The sequence below is a fragment of the Bombina bombina genome, chromosome 2 (genome assembly GCF_027579735.1).
Source record: "Bombina bombina isolate aBomBom1 chromosome 2, aBomBom1.pri, whole genome shotgun sequence".
In the NCBI taxonomy this organism is placed as follows: Eukaryota; Metazoa; Chordata; class Amphibia; order Anura; family Bombinatoridae; genus Bombina; species Bombina bombina.
This window is the reverse complement of record NC_069500.1, coordinates 1,215,523,907-1,215,538,453: the sequence shown is the minus strand read 5'-3', so window position 1 is coordinate 1,215,538,453 and position 14,547 is coordinate 1,215,523,907. Positions and strand designations below refer to the sequence as shown.

At 39.0% G+C, this 14,547-nt stretch overlaps 1 protein-coding gene across 1 annotated transcript; it reads left to right on the top strand.

Moving 5' to 3' along the window:
- Positions 1-11,027: 11,027 nt before the first annotated feature.
- On the top strand, positions 11,028-14,337 carry LOC128648219 (zinc finger MYM-type protein 1-like). Its single transcript, XM_053700861.1, has 2 exons — positions 11,028-11,928; positions 12,035-14,337. Exon 2 carries the CDS (start codon positions 12,065-12,067, stop codon positions 14,048-14,050), a length of 1,986 nt encoding a protein of 661 aa, XP_053556836.1. The 5' UTR covers positions 11,028-11,928; positions 12,035-12,064; the 3' UTR covers positions 14,051-14,337.
- Positions 14,338-14,547: the final 210 nt, after the last annotated feature.

Sequence of the window (14,547 nt, the reverse complement as noted above, 5' to 3'; positions counted from 1 at the left end):
TGCCAAATAGCAAACTTTGAAAAGAAAATGTCTCTTATGGAGAAAGTCATCTCAACTCAGTCCCATTAGCAAAGTAATCATATTTAAGGCTGGTCATTAAAACAGAGTGACATTTTATCGTTAGGTAACTAGCGTTTCTCTGCACTTTCCCTTTTCCTTATATGAGGCATATACACCATTACAGAAACAATCCCTGGTCCCTCTTAATATTTCCTGCTGCCTCTTACATGAAGGTTGTGGCAAGGAGCGAGGAGAGTGCTCGGTGTGATTAAGCTGAGAGTCGGAAGGTGTCAGAAGCCAGTGGAATGTACTTTTCAGATGTGAGCCTGCTATCTCTTGCTCCAATGGCCTCTGTAATGTTTTCTGAGTTGTGACGCCAGCAGATTTTTGAAGACTCCGGTTCTCCAGGGAAAGGTCAAGCAAGGTAGTTTTGTGTGCTTCCTGGTCCAAACGGTTTCCAGAATTATTGTTCTGCTGTTTTGCCAGTGTCGGGTTCCCTCCCGACTTCAGCTCAGCAGGTTGCTCGGCATAGATTGTTGCAGAGTTCTTTTTCAGTAGCTTATCAGGCTGTAGAGGGCCCAAAGGAAGCTCCGCGCCAATGGGACACCTCCCGTTGTTGTCTTCGGTTGGTTTCTTTACAAATTTTTCTCTATTATGCAGGATTTGCATCAGTCGGTCGTATGGGGCATTATCCATCATCTTTTGAAACAGCTTTTCGATTCTCTCCCATTTCATATCAGGTCGCTGTACACTGTCCTCTCCCGCCAATAACTCCATTTCAAATATATACAGATGAGGTGATTTCCGGAGGAGACGATTCAAGCCTTGTTGTTGCAGACTTGTTAGCCCTTCTCACCAGATTAGATTAGCTTCAACCCCCAGTTAGGGACGAATACCTCGGATTTACCGAGGGGGAAGCGCCGCCTTTAGAGAGCCGCCGCTCCAGGCCCTTTATGTCTAATCCAGAGGTCTGATGTCAAAATTACAGCACAAAAGTTAGCGATAAGCTCCCTAAGGGGCTTATAAATGTTACGGCTGTATATTTTGGAATTTTGGCTGTTTGATGATGCCTATAACCGGCGGGTTTTAAGCTACTCGATCAGAGCTCTTGGAGAGTGCGATCGGCTAGGATCGCTGTTAGGACACGCCCCCTCTAAAGATCTCTTATCCCACCAAATCTGGTATTCTTTTGTAAGAGTCTTTTCCATCAGTAAAAATACATCCGAAATATCTTTGGTCTTTGTTTCAGGATTGAAAATGTCTTTAAGTATGGGTCTGTTTCTCTTAATGTCTTCTAGACTTGTAAGGGAGTAAAAGTTACTGCACGTAGCTACTCTATCATCCATAATTGTAGCTGTCTGATACACTTGTATTATTTTCCTTTTATATAGTTTAAGTCTATCGACAGTTTGAATTACGTTTTTAATAATAGTATTGTCAGTCTATTGTCGTAATGTTTAAAATAAATACACAGAGCGCCTCTTAGAAGGCTAAGACACTAGTAGTGACAAGATTATTTAAATAAAAAATATATTGAAATTCTATAGGGGTATATAAAATATTTTATAAGCTACTTATAGCTAAAATATACAAACAAGATAACAAAGTGGATCCACTTAAAATTAACAATAAAATGTGTACACACATTTTTGATTATTCACGCCCACTTCATCACATCATCTTTTCAGGATTTTTTGGATATTCACAATAATTTTTGAAATTTGATTTGAAAACCACTACGTTTTTTTCTTCTTTTTTACACACTTCATCATTTCACCGTTTATCGAAGGATATATAAGGATAACTGTTTTAAAATAGAATCTTTATATTGGACATTCACTCTCTGGAAAGAATTTAAAGTTTGGGACCTACATATTTATGGACACCTACTCAGTAAATTGATGTTTTTATATATTTATATTTTTTATCCAACCATCAACAGCTGTTTTATTGTAATTTATTTTGTGATCAAGATTGTATATTTTTGTGGTTTTTAACCACAATTGTATTGTTTTTTTATATAGATATATGCATATTTTATTGTTAATTTTAAGTGGATCCACTTTTGTATCTTGTTTGTATATTTTAGCTATAAGTAGCTTATAAAATATTTTATATACCCCTATAGAATTTCAATATATTTTTTATTTAAATAATCTTGTCACTACTAGTGTCTTAGCCTTTTAGGAGGCGCTCTGTGTATTTATTTTTAGCACTACATTCACCTTTTTGGGGGCGCTGGTACCCACAATACTAGGAGCTACAGACACAAGGTTGAGCGCTGTCAGATTTTAACAGATTTTTATTGTCGTAATGTTTGATGTATCATAAATATATACATGTATTTCGGAGCTCAATCACATAACACTTATGATGTATAATTCACCGTAAGGATTATCACATAAATACTTGCAACCTTATGTAATTCACCATGAGAATTGTTTTTAAGATGCTTGCAATTTAGTAGATATGAGTACCTGTTCAATCTTCCGGACACCCAGCCTTGGAACTTGAAGAGAAAGTGTAATGGACGAATGCAAGAGTTGCTCCACTGGCTTAGATGATTCCGGGCTGCTAACGGTGGCTGTAAAAAACAGATAAAAAGGTCTCACCTCTGTTCATCTCTTCCATCTCACCCCTTATCGGTTATGTCCTCGGTACCCAATCTCACCACTCCGTCGCAGTTGCGGGATTCTTCCGACGGCGTCTGATGTCACTCCCTCGTGACTGACCTTTAGCAGGGCGGACTTGGCGAACCAGTATCCGACCAATCTTACAGCTTACACCGGTCTTGGCAGCTTGAATGTGTAAATGTATACCCGGAGCTCCCACAGGTTAACCCTAGCTATTAGCCCTACAGCAGCATACAAGGGCCCTCTCCTTTGGCCGTAATGAATCCAGAAATAGTAAGAATGCTGCTTTGGTAAAAACTTAATACTTTATTCAATTCAAACAATTAAAATATTAGTGCTAACGTGCAGTAATCTTTAAAATAGACAGCTGTAACGTCACGAAAACAGGCCAGTCTGACGCGTTTCGGCTGTTATGCTTTATTCATAGACTCAATGTGCTCAATTCTCCTGTGGAGCTTTAAATGCCCCTTCACAATCTCATTGGTTGTTCTCTTCATTGAAAATATTATGCCTTTGCTTATGAGGTAAACAAATATTTTTAAAAGCATTTAACATTTCCATTTTTCCATTAAAACAATATGTAGGACTTTATTATGTCACACAAGGATCAGAGTAAGGGTCCGATGATCTGATGCTCTCTGCTCAGATGAGATGGATTTGTTTTACTCTGAATAGGAACTAGCTTCTTGCACATATTAATACATGTCACAATACAGGAAGCGTCTTTCGCTATGTTGTAGCATCTTTTAATTCTGTGTTTGTTTTGACACTGGTAACTTTGTATCACCTATTATCTCATCATTGGTGTTGGTGGGTATATCCGCATCCATGGTATATCCATGTTGCGATATTTGGGGTGGATCACATCTTTTGGTGAGTAGTGGAGATGTCATGACACCGATCACATTTAATATTTATACTTATACTTATATATATATTTTTTGTTTAATATGTTCTAGTCACCATGGTTATCATACATTCACTATGGTGGTATTGGTTAATTTGGTTTAATAGTCATAATGTAGAAGACATGTAGCTTTTTAGCAATTAGAGTTTAGATTGGTTCATGCTAGTTTTAAATAAAGCCAGATTATGCAGCTCTGACATGCCTGATGAAACGGCTGAGATTGTAAGCCGAGAAACGTGTTGCATTGTTAGGGGTATTTGTTGTAAACCCTGCATCACTGCCTTGTTTTTAACAAAATATAGTGTTTTAATGCAATGAGCAGTGTGATACTTGACACTAGCAACTTTATTCCAATTAAAACTTTTGGAAGGCTCCTTGATTAATCCTGTTTGCCAGGAGTGGGTGATCTGAGCCACCATAATCGTTCAGCCTGTTTCAACCAGCACATTAGGGTGCTATTGCTAAATGTGAGTACCCTGACTTTTGGATATATCTTCTGTCTCATATGATCAATTGATATGAATATGAGGCGCAACTCTGTGTTTGACTTTTTCATGAATACATATTGCCCTGAATAGAAACACATTTAGGCTTGTGCTCTTTACCTTATTGACAGCCTTTTATATATTTTATAATAGACTTCTGTTTGGACCCAAATAGGACTTTTCCATTAATGATAATGTCCATAAATATTGTTTTGAGCCATTATAGGCAGTTCAACCTGTGAGGTATAATGATCTATGTCCCATCACAGATGGATGAGATAACCAATTAAGGGTTAGATTACAAGTGGAGTGCAACACATGCATGATAAGAAGACAATGCAATAGCACTTAGACTGAACTTCAAATAAGTAGTAGTTTTTATTCTTACAAATTTGTCTTTTTCCACTCTCCCTGTATCATGTGACAGCCATGAGCCAATCACAAATGCATATACACATATTTTGTGAGTTCTTGCACATGCTCAGTAGGAGCTGGTGATTCAAGCTGTGTAAATATAAAAAGACTGTGCACATTATGTTAATGGAAGTAAATTGGAAAGTTGTTTAAGAAAGGAAGCATGCTGTATCTGAATAATGAAAGGTTAATTTTGACATGAGTGTCCCTTTAAGAAATATTCTAGGGCATGTCAGATATCACTAAATCCTTCACATAACATATTCTTGTGGGGAAACACTTTAACATTTATGTGCAATATTGTTTGAGCACTAAGCTGAGGCTGCGCAAATAGTGGTGTTCTGCATGTAGTTCTGTGCTATACTATTAATAATAATGGTTTACTTCCGGTCTTAAAGCAATACATTTTACAATGGTATTTTGAATTGTGCATAATACGAGCGCAGTGAGCATCTAATATTGCGCCCTGCAATATTCATTAAAAGAACAGGGCGCACTAAAAAAGTTTAAATAGGTTAAAATAATTTGGCTAAAATATTTAATCATCCACTTGTAATACCAGATTGTGAGTTATTCTTTTAGTGAGGTCACACAAAATATAGCCCACTCTGCACTATTGATTGTGCTCCACTAGTAATCTAGCCATAAATGAGGGCTAGTTGGTTTTTTGATCACAGGTAGATTAGCTAGCCAATTAAGGGACAGATTACAAGTGGAGCGGTATTTAACGCTCCCACTCGAGCACTAATTCCGCTAGAAGTAAGCTTTTTGCACGCATTGATTGAGTAGTGCTTGTATTACAAGTTGAAAGTAAACAGTTTTCGTTCATGCTTAACCGATGTGTGTAATTATAGATTACACGCATTGTGTGTGTGATAACGTATTCCCACATAGAAGTCAATGGAGCAAAAAAGTGAAAAAAAACACCCTACTCGTGCACAAAGCTGAACGCATATTCTCAAGTGCGCTAACCCAACATAAAAATATGAATATTTAACATTCCAATGTTCTTCACATAGCAGAATATGTTCTATTTATTCATAAATACATATTTCTACATATACTGTATATGATGGTATTTTGATACAATATATATATATCTATATCTATTTATAGATGATTATATCAGTGACGTGCACTCATTGGAGGCAGGTGAGGCAGTGCCGCACCTGCCATTTGGGCCAAAATAAAAACAAATAGAGAGTTTTATTAAAAAAAAAAAAGTGAATTTTTTTTTTTTTGACATGTCAAACTAATATTGCGCAATAGAGAGGCACTGGGTTCTGGTGTTTCTCTATTGCACAATATTTGCAGGAGCAGCGCGGCAGAGAAAATAACTATATGAGGCATCTCTCATGAGGCCTCGACTGTTCCCTGGGAGACCGGCTCATCCAATCAACACTGTTGTTGATTGACTCCCTGGCCCTGCTTAGCCTTACAAGTAGTGCACTATTACTGAGACTTAGTTTTTCTGCGCATGCGCAAGGAAAGAGCAGCGCGGCGGCGGGAACAACAGCCAGTCACAGAGTGCCACTCATTCCTGCTTGACACCTCTGAGTCTGAGCCAAGTAGCGACTAGTGGAGGAGGAGGCTGCCCGATCTCTACAGAGTCTGAGTGAGACTCGCACACACCGCATATCGCAGCTGCTGCCCCTGCCTGACCGTGAGGACCTGTCGCTCAGCTCAGCCTGTCACCGCAGTACCGCACTCACCTGAAGGAAGGAGCCGAAGTGGGGTCACACTGTCACACTCACACAAGTAAGTCATCAAGAATGACAGCCATGCCGTGTGTGATAGTGTGTGTGATGATGATCATGATCAGTAGTACTAGTACAGCCTGTAATATGTATATTTTTTATTGTGAGGCTAAGCTTGGGGTTAAGTTAACGTTGTATAACTTGTAAGTTGTACACTTGTCTTGTACAGAGTATCAGTACTGTAAGTTAAAATATACTGGACCGGGTAGTGGTGGGTGCCTGCCCCCCCCCCCCCCTCTGCTTAAATTTGAAGTGCCTGTGTGTGTTTTCAACTAGGAACACTTGTGTTGTGAGTGACGCAGTCTGATCCTCTTATTTGCTTAGTTAGTAAATGTATTTTGTGTATGACCCGGTCAGTGTTGTAAGTAGTTACAACACTGACCAGGTCATACACAAAATACATTTATTAAGCAAAACTTTCAAGTTGCTGGCTATGCTATCTATATCTATGTTGTTGTTTCACTTCCCAACTTTGGCAGCTTAATAAATATATTTTAATGAGCTGAGCAGCCATCTTGTGATTTAGTGCTGTGCTTATTTGCTTAATAAATGTATTTTGTGCATGACCTGGTGGTCAGTGTTATAACTTAAGTTACATTTATTAAGCAAATAAGCACAAAATCACAAAATGGCTGCTCATTAAAATATATTTCTTATTTTAATATATTTATTAATAGTAAAAGTTACACTACTGACTCAGTAGTGTAACTTTTACTATTAATAAATATATTAAAATAAGAAATATATTTTAATGAGCAGCCATTTTGTGATTTTGTGCTTATTTGCTTGATAAATGTAACTTACAACACTGACCAGGTCATACACAAAATACATTTATTAAGTTGCTATCCTAATGGTATGTTCTCTACTTCTCTGGCTGCTTAATAAATATATTTTAATGAGCAGCCATCTTGTGATTTAGTGCACATAATAAATAATTTATTATAGGCATTAGGCAGAGTAGTGGCCTCCCCCTCTGATGTAAAACTTTGTGTCTGGTCAGTGTTGTAACTTGCTAAGTTGCTATGCTATGTTGAGTATGTTCCTTCTTGTTCTCTGGCTGCTTACTAAATATATTTTACAGAATGAGCAGCCATCTTCTGATTTTGTGCACATGTCATTAATATATTTATAGGCAGGAAGTGGCTGTCCCCTCTGATGTTAAGCTTTGTGTCTGACTCTGACCTGTTCAGTGTTGTAACTTGCTAGTTGCTATGCTATCTTCTCTGCTTACTAAATAAATTTTGCAGAATGTTTAGTAGCCATCTTGTGATTTTGTGAACACACTGCAGTAAAATATATTAAGGCAGAGAAGTGGCTGCCCCGTGCCTATAATATTTAATGTTCACAAAATCACAAGATGGCTAAACATTCTGTAAAATGTATTTAGTAAGCAGAGAAGATAGCATAGAAAGTTACAACACTGACTTTGTTGTGAGACACAAAGTTTAACGTCAGAGGGGGCAGCCACTTCTCTTCCTATAATATTTAATGTGCACAAAATCACAACTGGCTGCTCATTATATTAGTAAGGGCAGCAGCCAGAGAACATAGCATAGCAAGCAAGTTTCAACACTGACCGGGTCATACACAAAGTTTAACATCAGAGGGGGACTGGGGAGGCTACTACTACTCTGCCTATAATATAGTAAAAATTAACTGTGCACAAATTCACAAGATGGCAGCTCATTCTGTAAAAATAATGTAGTAAGCAGAGAGGATTTCAGTAGCAACATTGAATTTGCAAGCAAAGAAAATAAATAATTAAAGTGAAATTCACTTTAATTATTTATTTTCTTTGCTTGCATATTCAATGTTGCTATTGCTACTTAAATGTTTTCTGCTTATGCTTACTAAATTAAATTTACAGAATGAGCATCCATCTTGTGAATGTTTTTGCAGTTTACTGTTAGGAATTTAGGATTAATATGTGATTAGCAGCTAAATATCTTTAGTTTGAAATTGGAATAGAGCTCCCCCTGTGGCAATCATTGTGTAAATTGGCCAAATCAAGTCACATTTCTTATTAAAGGGACATTAAACACTAAATACATGCTAGATAGAATGATGCATTCAAAGAAAAGATTTGTCCATGACTAACATGTAGATGTATTTTTTATGTACTCATGGAACTGCAGAGTGACGTTAGTGCACTGGTCTGGTGCTGTATCTGCTTTTTTCTTACTCATTTTGAATGGGTCAACTGTAGCCTTTGAAGGCTTGGCTGTATTACTCAACTAATGAAATTACATGGAATTATTAACCTGATAATAATATTACAGCCCCCAAGAATTTGAATTTTGTATTGAATCATAAATGACCTTTTTTGTGTGGCATCTTAAAAGGGGGATATGTTGTAATAAAAACAGAATTTATGCTTACCTGATAAATTACTTTCTCCAACGGTGTGTCCGGTCCACGGCGTCATCCATTACTTGTGGGAAATGTTCTCCCCCACAGGGAAAGGCGAGGAGAGCACACAGCAAGAGCTGTCCATATAGCTCCCCCTCTGGCTCCGCCCCCCAGTCATTCGACCGACGGTTAGGAGAAAAAGGAGAAACTATAGGGTGCCGTGGTGACTGTAGTGTATAAAGAAAAAAATTTCAACCTGATTAAAAAAACCAGGGCGGGCCGTGGACCGGACACACCGTTGGAGAAAGTAATTTATCAGGTAAGCATAAATTCTGTTTTCTCCAACATTGGTGTGTCCGGTCCATGGCGTCATCCATTACTTGTGGGAACCAATACCAAAGCTTTAGGACACGGATGAAGGGAGGGAGCAAATCGGGTTACCTAAACGGAAGGCACCACGGCTTGCAAAACCTTTCTCCCAAAAATAGCCTCCGAAGAAGCGAAAGTATCAAATTTGTAGAATTTGGCAAAAGTGTGCAGAGAAGACCAAGTCGCTGCCTTACATATCTGGTCAACAGAAGCCTCATTCTTGTAGGCCCATGTGGAAGCCACAGCCCTAGTAGAGTGAGCTGTGATACGGTCAGGAGGCTGCCGTCCGGCAGTCTCATAAGCCAAGCGGATAATGCTTTTCAGCCAGAAAGAGAGAGAGGTAGCAGTAGCTTTTTGACCTCTCCTCTTACCAGAGTAAACGACAAACAAGGATGAGGTTTGTCTAAAATCTTTTGTTGCTTCTAAATAGAACTTTAAAGCACGAACAACATCTAAATTGTGTAATAAACGTTCCTTCTTTGAAACTGGATTCGGACACAAAGAAGGAACAACTATTTCCTGGTTGATGTTCTTGTTGGAAACAACTTTTGGAAGAAAACCAGGCTTAGTACGCAAAACAACAACCCACTCCCCCGGATGGAAAGTCTGACGACTCAAATAGTCCGCCTCCCAGTTGTCTACTCCTGGGATGTGAATAGCAGATAGATGGCAGGAGTGATTCTCTGCCCATTGGATTATCTTGGTTACTTCCTTCATCGCTAGGGAACTCTTTGTTCCCCCCTGATGATTGATGTACGCAACAGTCGTTATGTTGTCCGACTGAAATCTTATGAACCTGGCTTCCGCTAGCTGAGGCCAAGCCAGGAGCGCATTGAATATAGCTCTTAGTTCCAAAATGTTTATCGGGAGAAGCGACTCTTCCCGCGACCATAGGCCCTGAGCTTTCAGAGAGTCCCAGACCGCGCCCCACCCCAAGAGGCTGGCGTCGGTCGTGACGATGACCCACTCCGGTCTGTGGTAACTCATTCCCTGAGACAGGCGATCCTGGGTCAACCACCAGAGAAGTGAGTCCCTGGTTACCTGGTCTACTTGAATTTGGGGAGACAAGTCTGTATAGTCCCCATTCCACTGATTGAGCATGCACAGCTGTAATGGTCTTAGATGAATTCGAGCAAAAGGAACCACATCCATTGCTGCGACCATTAGTCCTATTACTTCCATGCCTTGAGCTATGGAGGGTTGAGGAATAGAGTGAAGAACTCGACAAGCTTTTAGAAGACGTCTGTGAGAAAGATCTTCATTTCCACAGAATCTATTATTGTTCCCAGAAAAGGAACCCTTGTGGACGGTGACAGTGAACGTTTTTCTATGTTCACCTTCCACCCGTGAGATCTGAGAAAAGCCAACACAATGTCTGTATGAGCCCTCGCTTTGGAAAGAGACGATGCTTGGATTAGGATGTCGTCTAGATAAGGTGCTACAGCGATGCCCCTCGGTCTTAGGACCGCTAGAAGGGACCCTAGCACCTTTGTGAAAATTCTGGGAGCGGTGGCTAAACCGAATGGAAGAGCCACAAACTGGTAATGTTTGTCCAGAAAGGCGAACCTCAGGAACTGATGATGAGATTTGTGGATTGGGATATGCAGATACGCATCCTTTAGATCCACGGTAGTCAAAAATTGACCCTGCTGGATTGTTGGTAAGATTGTCCGAATGGTTTCCATCTTGAAGGATGGAACTCTGAGGAACTTGTTTAATATCTTTAAATCCAGAATTGGCCTGAAAGTTCCCTCTTTTTTGGGAACCACAAACAGGTTTGAGTAAAACCCTAGACCTTGTTCCCCGGAGGGGACTGGGTTTATCACTCCCATTCATCACTTTTCTGTTATAGAGTAAATAGTACAAGCCAGCACTATTTTAAAATAACAAACTCTTGATAGAAGAATAAAAAACTACAACTAACACCACAAACTCCTCGCCATCCCCGTGGTAGATGCTACTTGTTCAGAGCGGCAAGGAGAATGACTGGGGGGCGGAGCCAGAGGGGGAGCTATATGGACAGCTCTTGCTGTGTGCTCTCCTTGCCTTTCCCTGTGGGGGAGAACATTTCCCACAAGTAATGGATGACGCCGTGGACCGGACACACCAATGTTGGAGAAAAAAACTTTTTAAAACAAACTTCCATTGCTGAATCAATAACATAACATACTATTTTATTTTTATGCTTCCACAATCATTTTGCTTGCTTCTCTTGCTATCCTTTGCTGAAATGTTTATCCCTGGTAAGCGCAGGAGCAACAAAGAACCTAGGTTCTAGGGGCTGATTGGTGGCTGCATATTGCATAATGCATAATGATTGTCATTGGCTCACCCATGTGTTCAGTTAGAAAACAGTAGTGCATTGCTGCTCCTTCAACAAATGATACCAAGAGAATACATTTTTTTGGATAATAGAAGTAAACAGGAAAGTAGCTTAAAATTGTATGTTCTACTGAAATCCTGAAGGAGAAGTTTTGTTTTTCATGTCCCTTTAAGGTAAAACTCAATCATTTGTGTTAGTTTTTTTTGGAATGAACAGCTTCTGTTTGGACGTTATTTGCTGTTATGGATATTATTTGTTTGTGTTTGTTTGTGCTAGCTTGTTTCTGGACTACATCACTAGAATAAAGGACAAAATATGTAATATTCCTATTTATTATTGTATATCATTTATTATATTTCATTTTGTGAAAACCATAGTCAGGTGGAAAGCTAGCTAAGCAGCAGCAATGGACTACTGGTAGCGTAGCAGCTGTTGATTGGTTGCTGCACAATGCACATATACCGTCCTCTTTTCATTGTCTTATCTGATATGTTTAGCCCACACTAGTGCATTTCTGTTCCTACTAACACAAATAGCATTGCATGCATCATATGTACAGTAGTCTGAATCATGAGCATAATGTTTTTGGGTTCTATGACTTTTGAAGATTATTCAGATGTCAGCTTCCATATCTCACTAAGGAGGACATGGATACACTGAAAATTTCTATGTGATCATTAGGCACAAAGTAAGTTATTTGCTGTTTTTTACACAATCTGTTTCTTTTTACGTTTAAATTCACTTTTCTTTTTCTATTGTTCTCTACCTATAATTTTTCTTTTCTCTCTTGACAGGTGTACACTTTGAAGTTACCATTTTGAAATATGGAACATCTAAAGAATTTTTCCAGACTGGATTTCCAAGCAAAACGCGAAGTCATAAATAATGGAAGACCAATGCCTGAGCTTAAAGAACTAGTTCAGCCACAGAAAAATATAACAAGGTCTTTTCAAACAGAGTGGTATCAGAGAAAAGAGTGGCTGTGTGGCTGTGCTACAAATAATCGCCTTTACTGTTTTCCATGCCTTCTGTTCTCCACTACCGACACCATTTGGACAAGTACAGGATTTGCAGATTTAAAAAATATATCCAGGGGCCTCAATATACATGAGAAATCACTCAGTCACATCCAGAATCTAATAGCTTTTAAACCCTTTGGAACTGTAAGGATTGATGCAGCTTTGAACGAACAGAGAAGATTACAAATAAACAACCACAATGCTAAAGTAAAAGAAAACTGTGAGATTTTAAAACAATTAATTAATACAACTGTCCTCCTAGCAAGGCAGGAATTAGCATTTCGTGGTAACGATGAAGGTGCAAACTCTTGGAATCGTGGCAACTATGTGGAGGTAGTATATTTTATAGCAGAGATCCATGACAAATTAGCGACGCATTTGGAGACAGCCACAGTTTTTACTGGATTATCTAACAGAATCCAAAATGATTTAATAGAATCAGTCGCTGATGCCATTAGAGATGACATAAAAAAGGAGATCGATGCAACCCCATTTGTTGCTATTGAAGTTGATGAGACAACTGATGTCACTAACAAATCCCAGATATCTGTAGTTTTTCGTTATGTGACGAACAATGAGTTGACTTGTGAGGTTAAGGAGGCGTTCTTGGGATTTGATGAAGTGATTGACAGACGAGCAACAGCTATTGCTAATTATGTATTTGGAGTGTTGGAGAAATACAATTGTTTGCAAAAGCTGGTCAGTCAGACTTACGATGGAGCTGCTGTGATGGCATCAGATTTTAATGGGGTTCAGGCCAAGATAAAAGAAAAAGTTCCAGAAGCAACATTTTTCCATTGTTATGCCCACAAATTGAATCTGGTGCTTTCGCATTCAGCAAAATGTATGCCTGCGTGTAAAATATTTTTTTCAAAACTGGAGCATCTTGTCTCTTTTTTCAGTCACTCCACCAAGCGCACCCACCTACTGGACGATGTGGTAAAGAAACGTTTACCAAGAGCGGCACCCACCAGATGGAGTACAAACTCCAGACTAGTGCAGACGGTCAACATGTACCTACCTGATCTGCATGCTATGTTCGGGATTATAGTTGATGATGAAGAGAAATGGGAGGGTGACACCGCGTTTCTTGCTTCTGGATTTCTACAATGGCTGAATAAAGCATCAACCTGCTTCCTACTTATGGCATATGAGGAAATTTTCTTAAAAACTGACGGACTCTTTCTTATACTACAGCATAGAGTAATGGATGTTGCATTCTGCTGTGAGTCAATTCGGGAAGTAATGGCATTTCTGGAACGCCAGAGACAAGACTTTGACGCTTTCTATAAGCGATTTGAGGACAGATGCGTCAGATTTGGGCTCACAGAGAATGAGAGAGGCAATCAGCCTATAAGAGATGTAAGGAGAAGGATGTTTTATAATATTCTGGACAATGTGATTGTTCAGATGAAAGCCAGATTTGATCATTATGAGGAGCTATCGTTTCTCAGTTTGGTTGACTGTACAAAACTTAAAGAAATTGCAGAAAATTTTGATGACACCAAACTGCAAAGCCTAGGAAAATACAGAAAGCACTTTGATTTGCTTCGACTCAAATGTGATCTGGTGGGCTTATACAGTGCAGAAAGAGTAAGGACTGAATGCAAATCACCATTACAGCTCCTCAATTTTGTGATTGAGAATGATTTGATGAATGGTCTTCCAGAGGCTGTAAAATTATTCAAGCTGGTGCTCACAATGCCAGCTACAACAGCTTCTGTAGAACGATCATTTTCTACATTGAAAAGAATAAAAACCCACAGTCGCAATAGGACTGAACAGAGTTGACTTTCCTCACTGGCACTCTTGTCTATTGAGACACCTAGACTTTTAATGTTAAAAGCTAAAGACAAAGAGGATTTCTACAAGAAAGTAACCGAAAAGTTTGTTTTAAAAGAAAGACGAATGGACTTTATTTATAAATGAGACTCTGTAGGTGCCCGACCACAGAAAAGAAAACATGTCTGCAGTGCTACAAAAAAGTCCCAGTTTCAAGTGTTCATGATTACACCCCACCACCAGTTCGAATTTGTTCTATGTTATTTATTAAAGAGTTCTATTTTTAAAACAAAAAAGTTGTCTCTTTTTTTTTCTTCTCTGAAGCTATTTTGCAATACCATGTTCAATCATGCTAATTGCCCTTATGCAACCTGCTAATTTAATCGTCAATTTAAGCTACCACTATGGTTCATATATTGGCTTCTTCTCGGGCATATCATAGCCAGTGCCTCACTTGCCTCTGACCTCACCACACGTCACTGGAAACAAATATTATAAACTGGAAT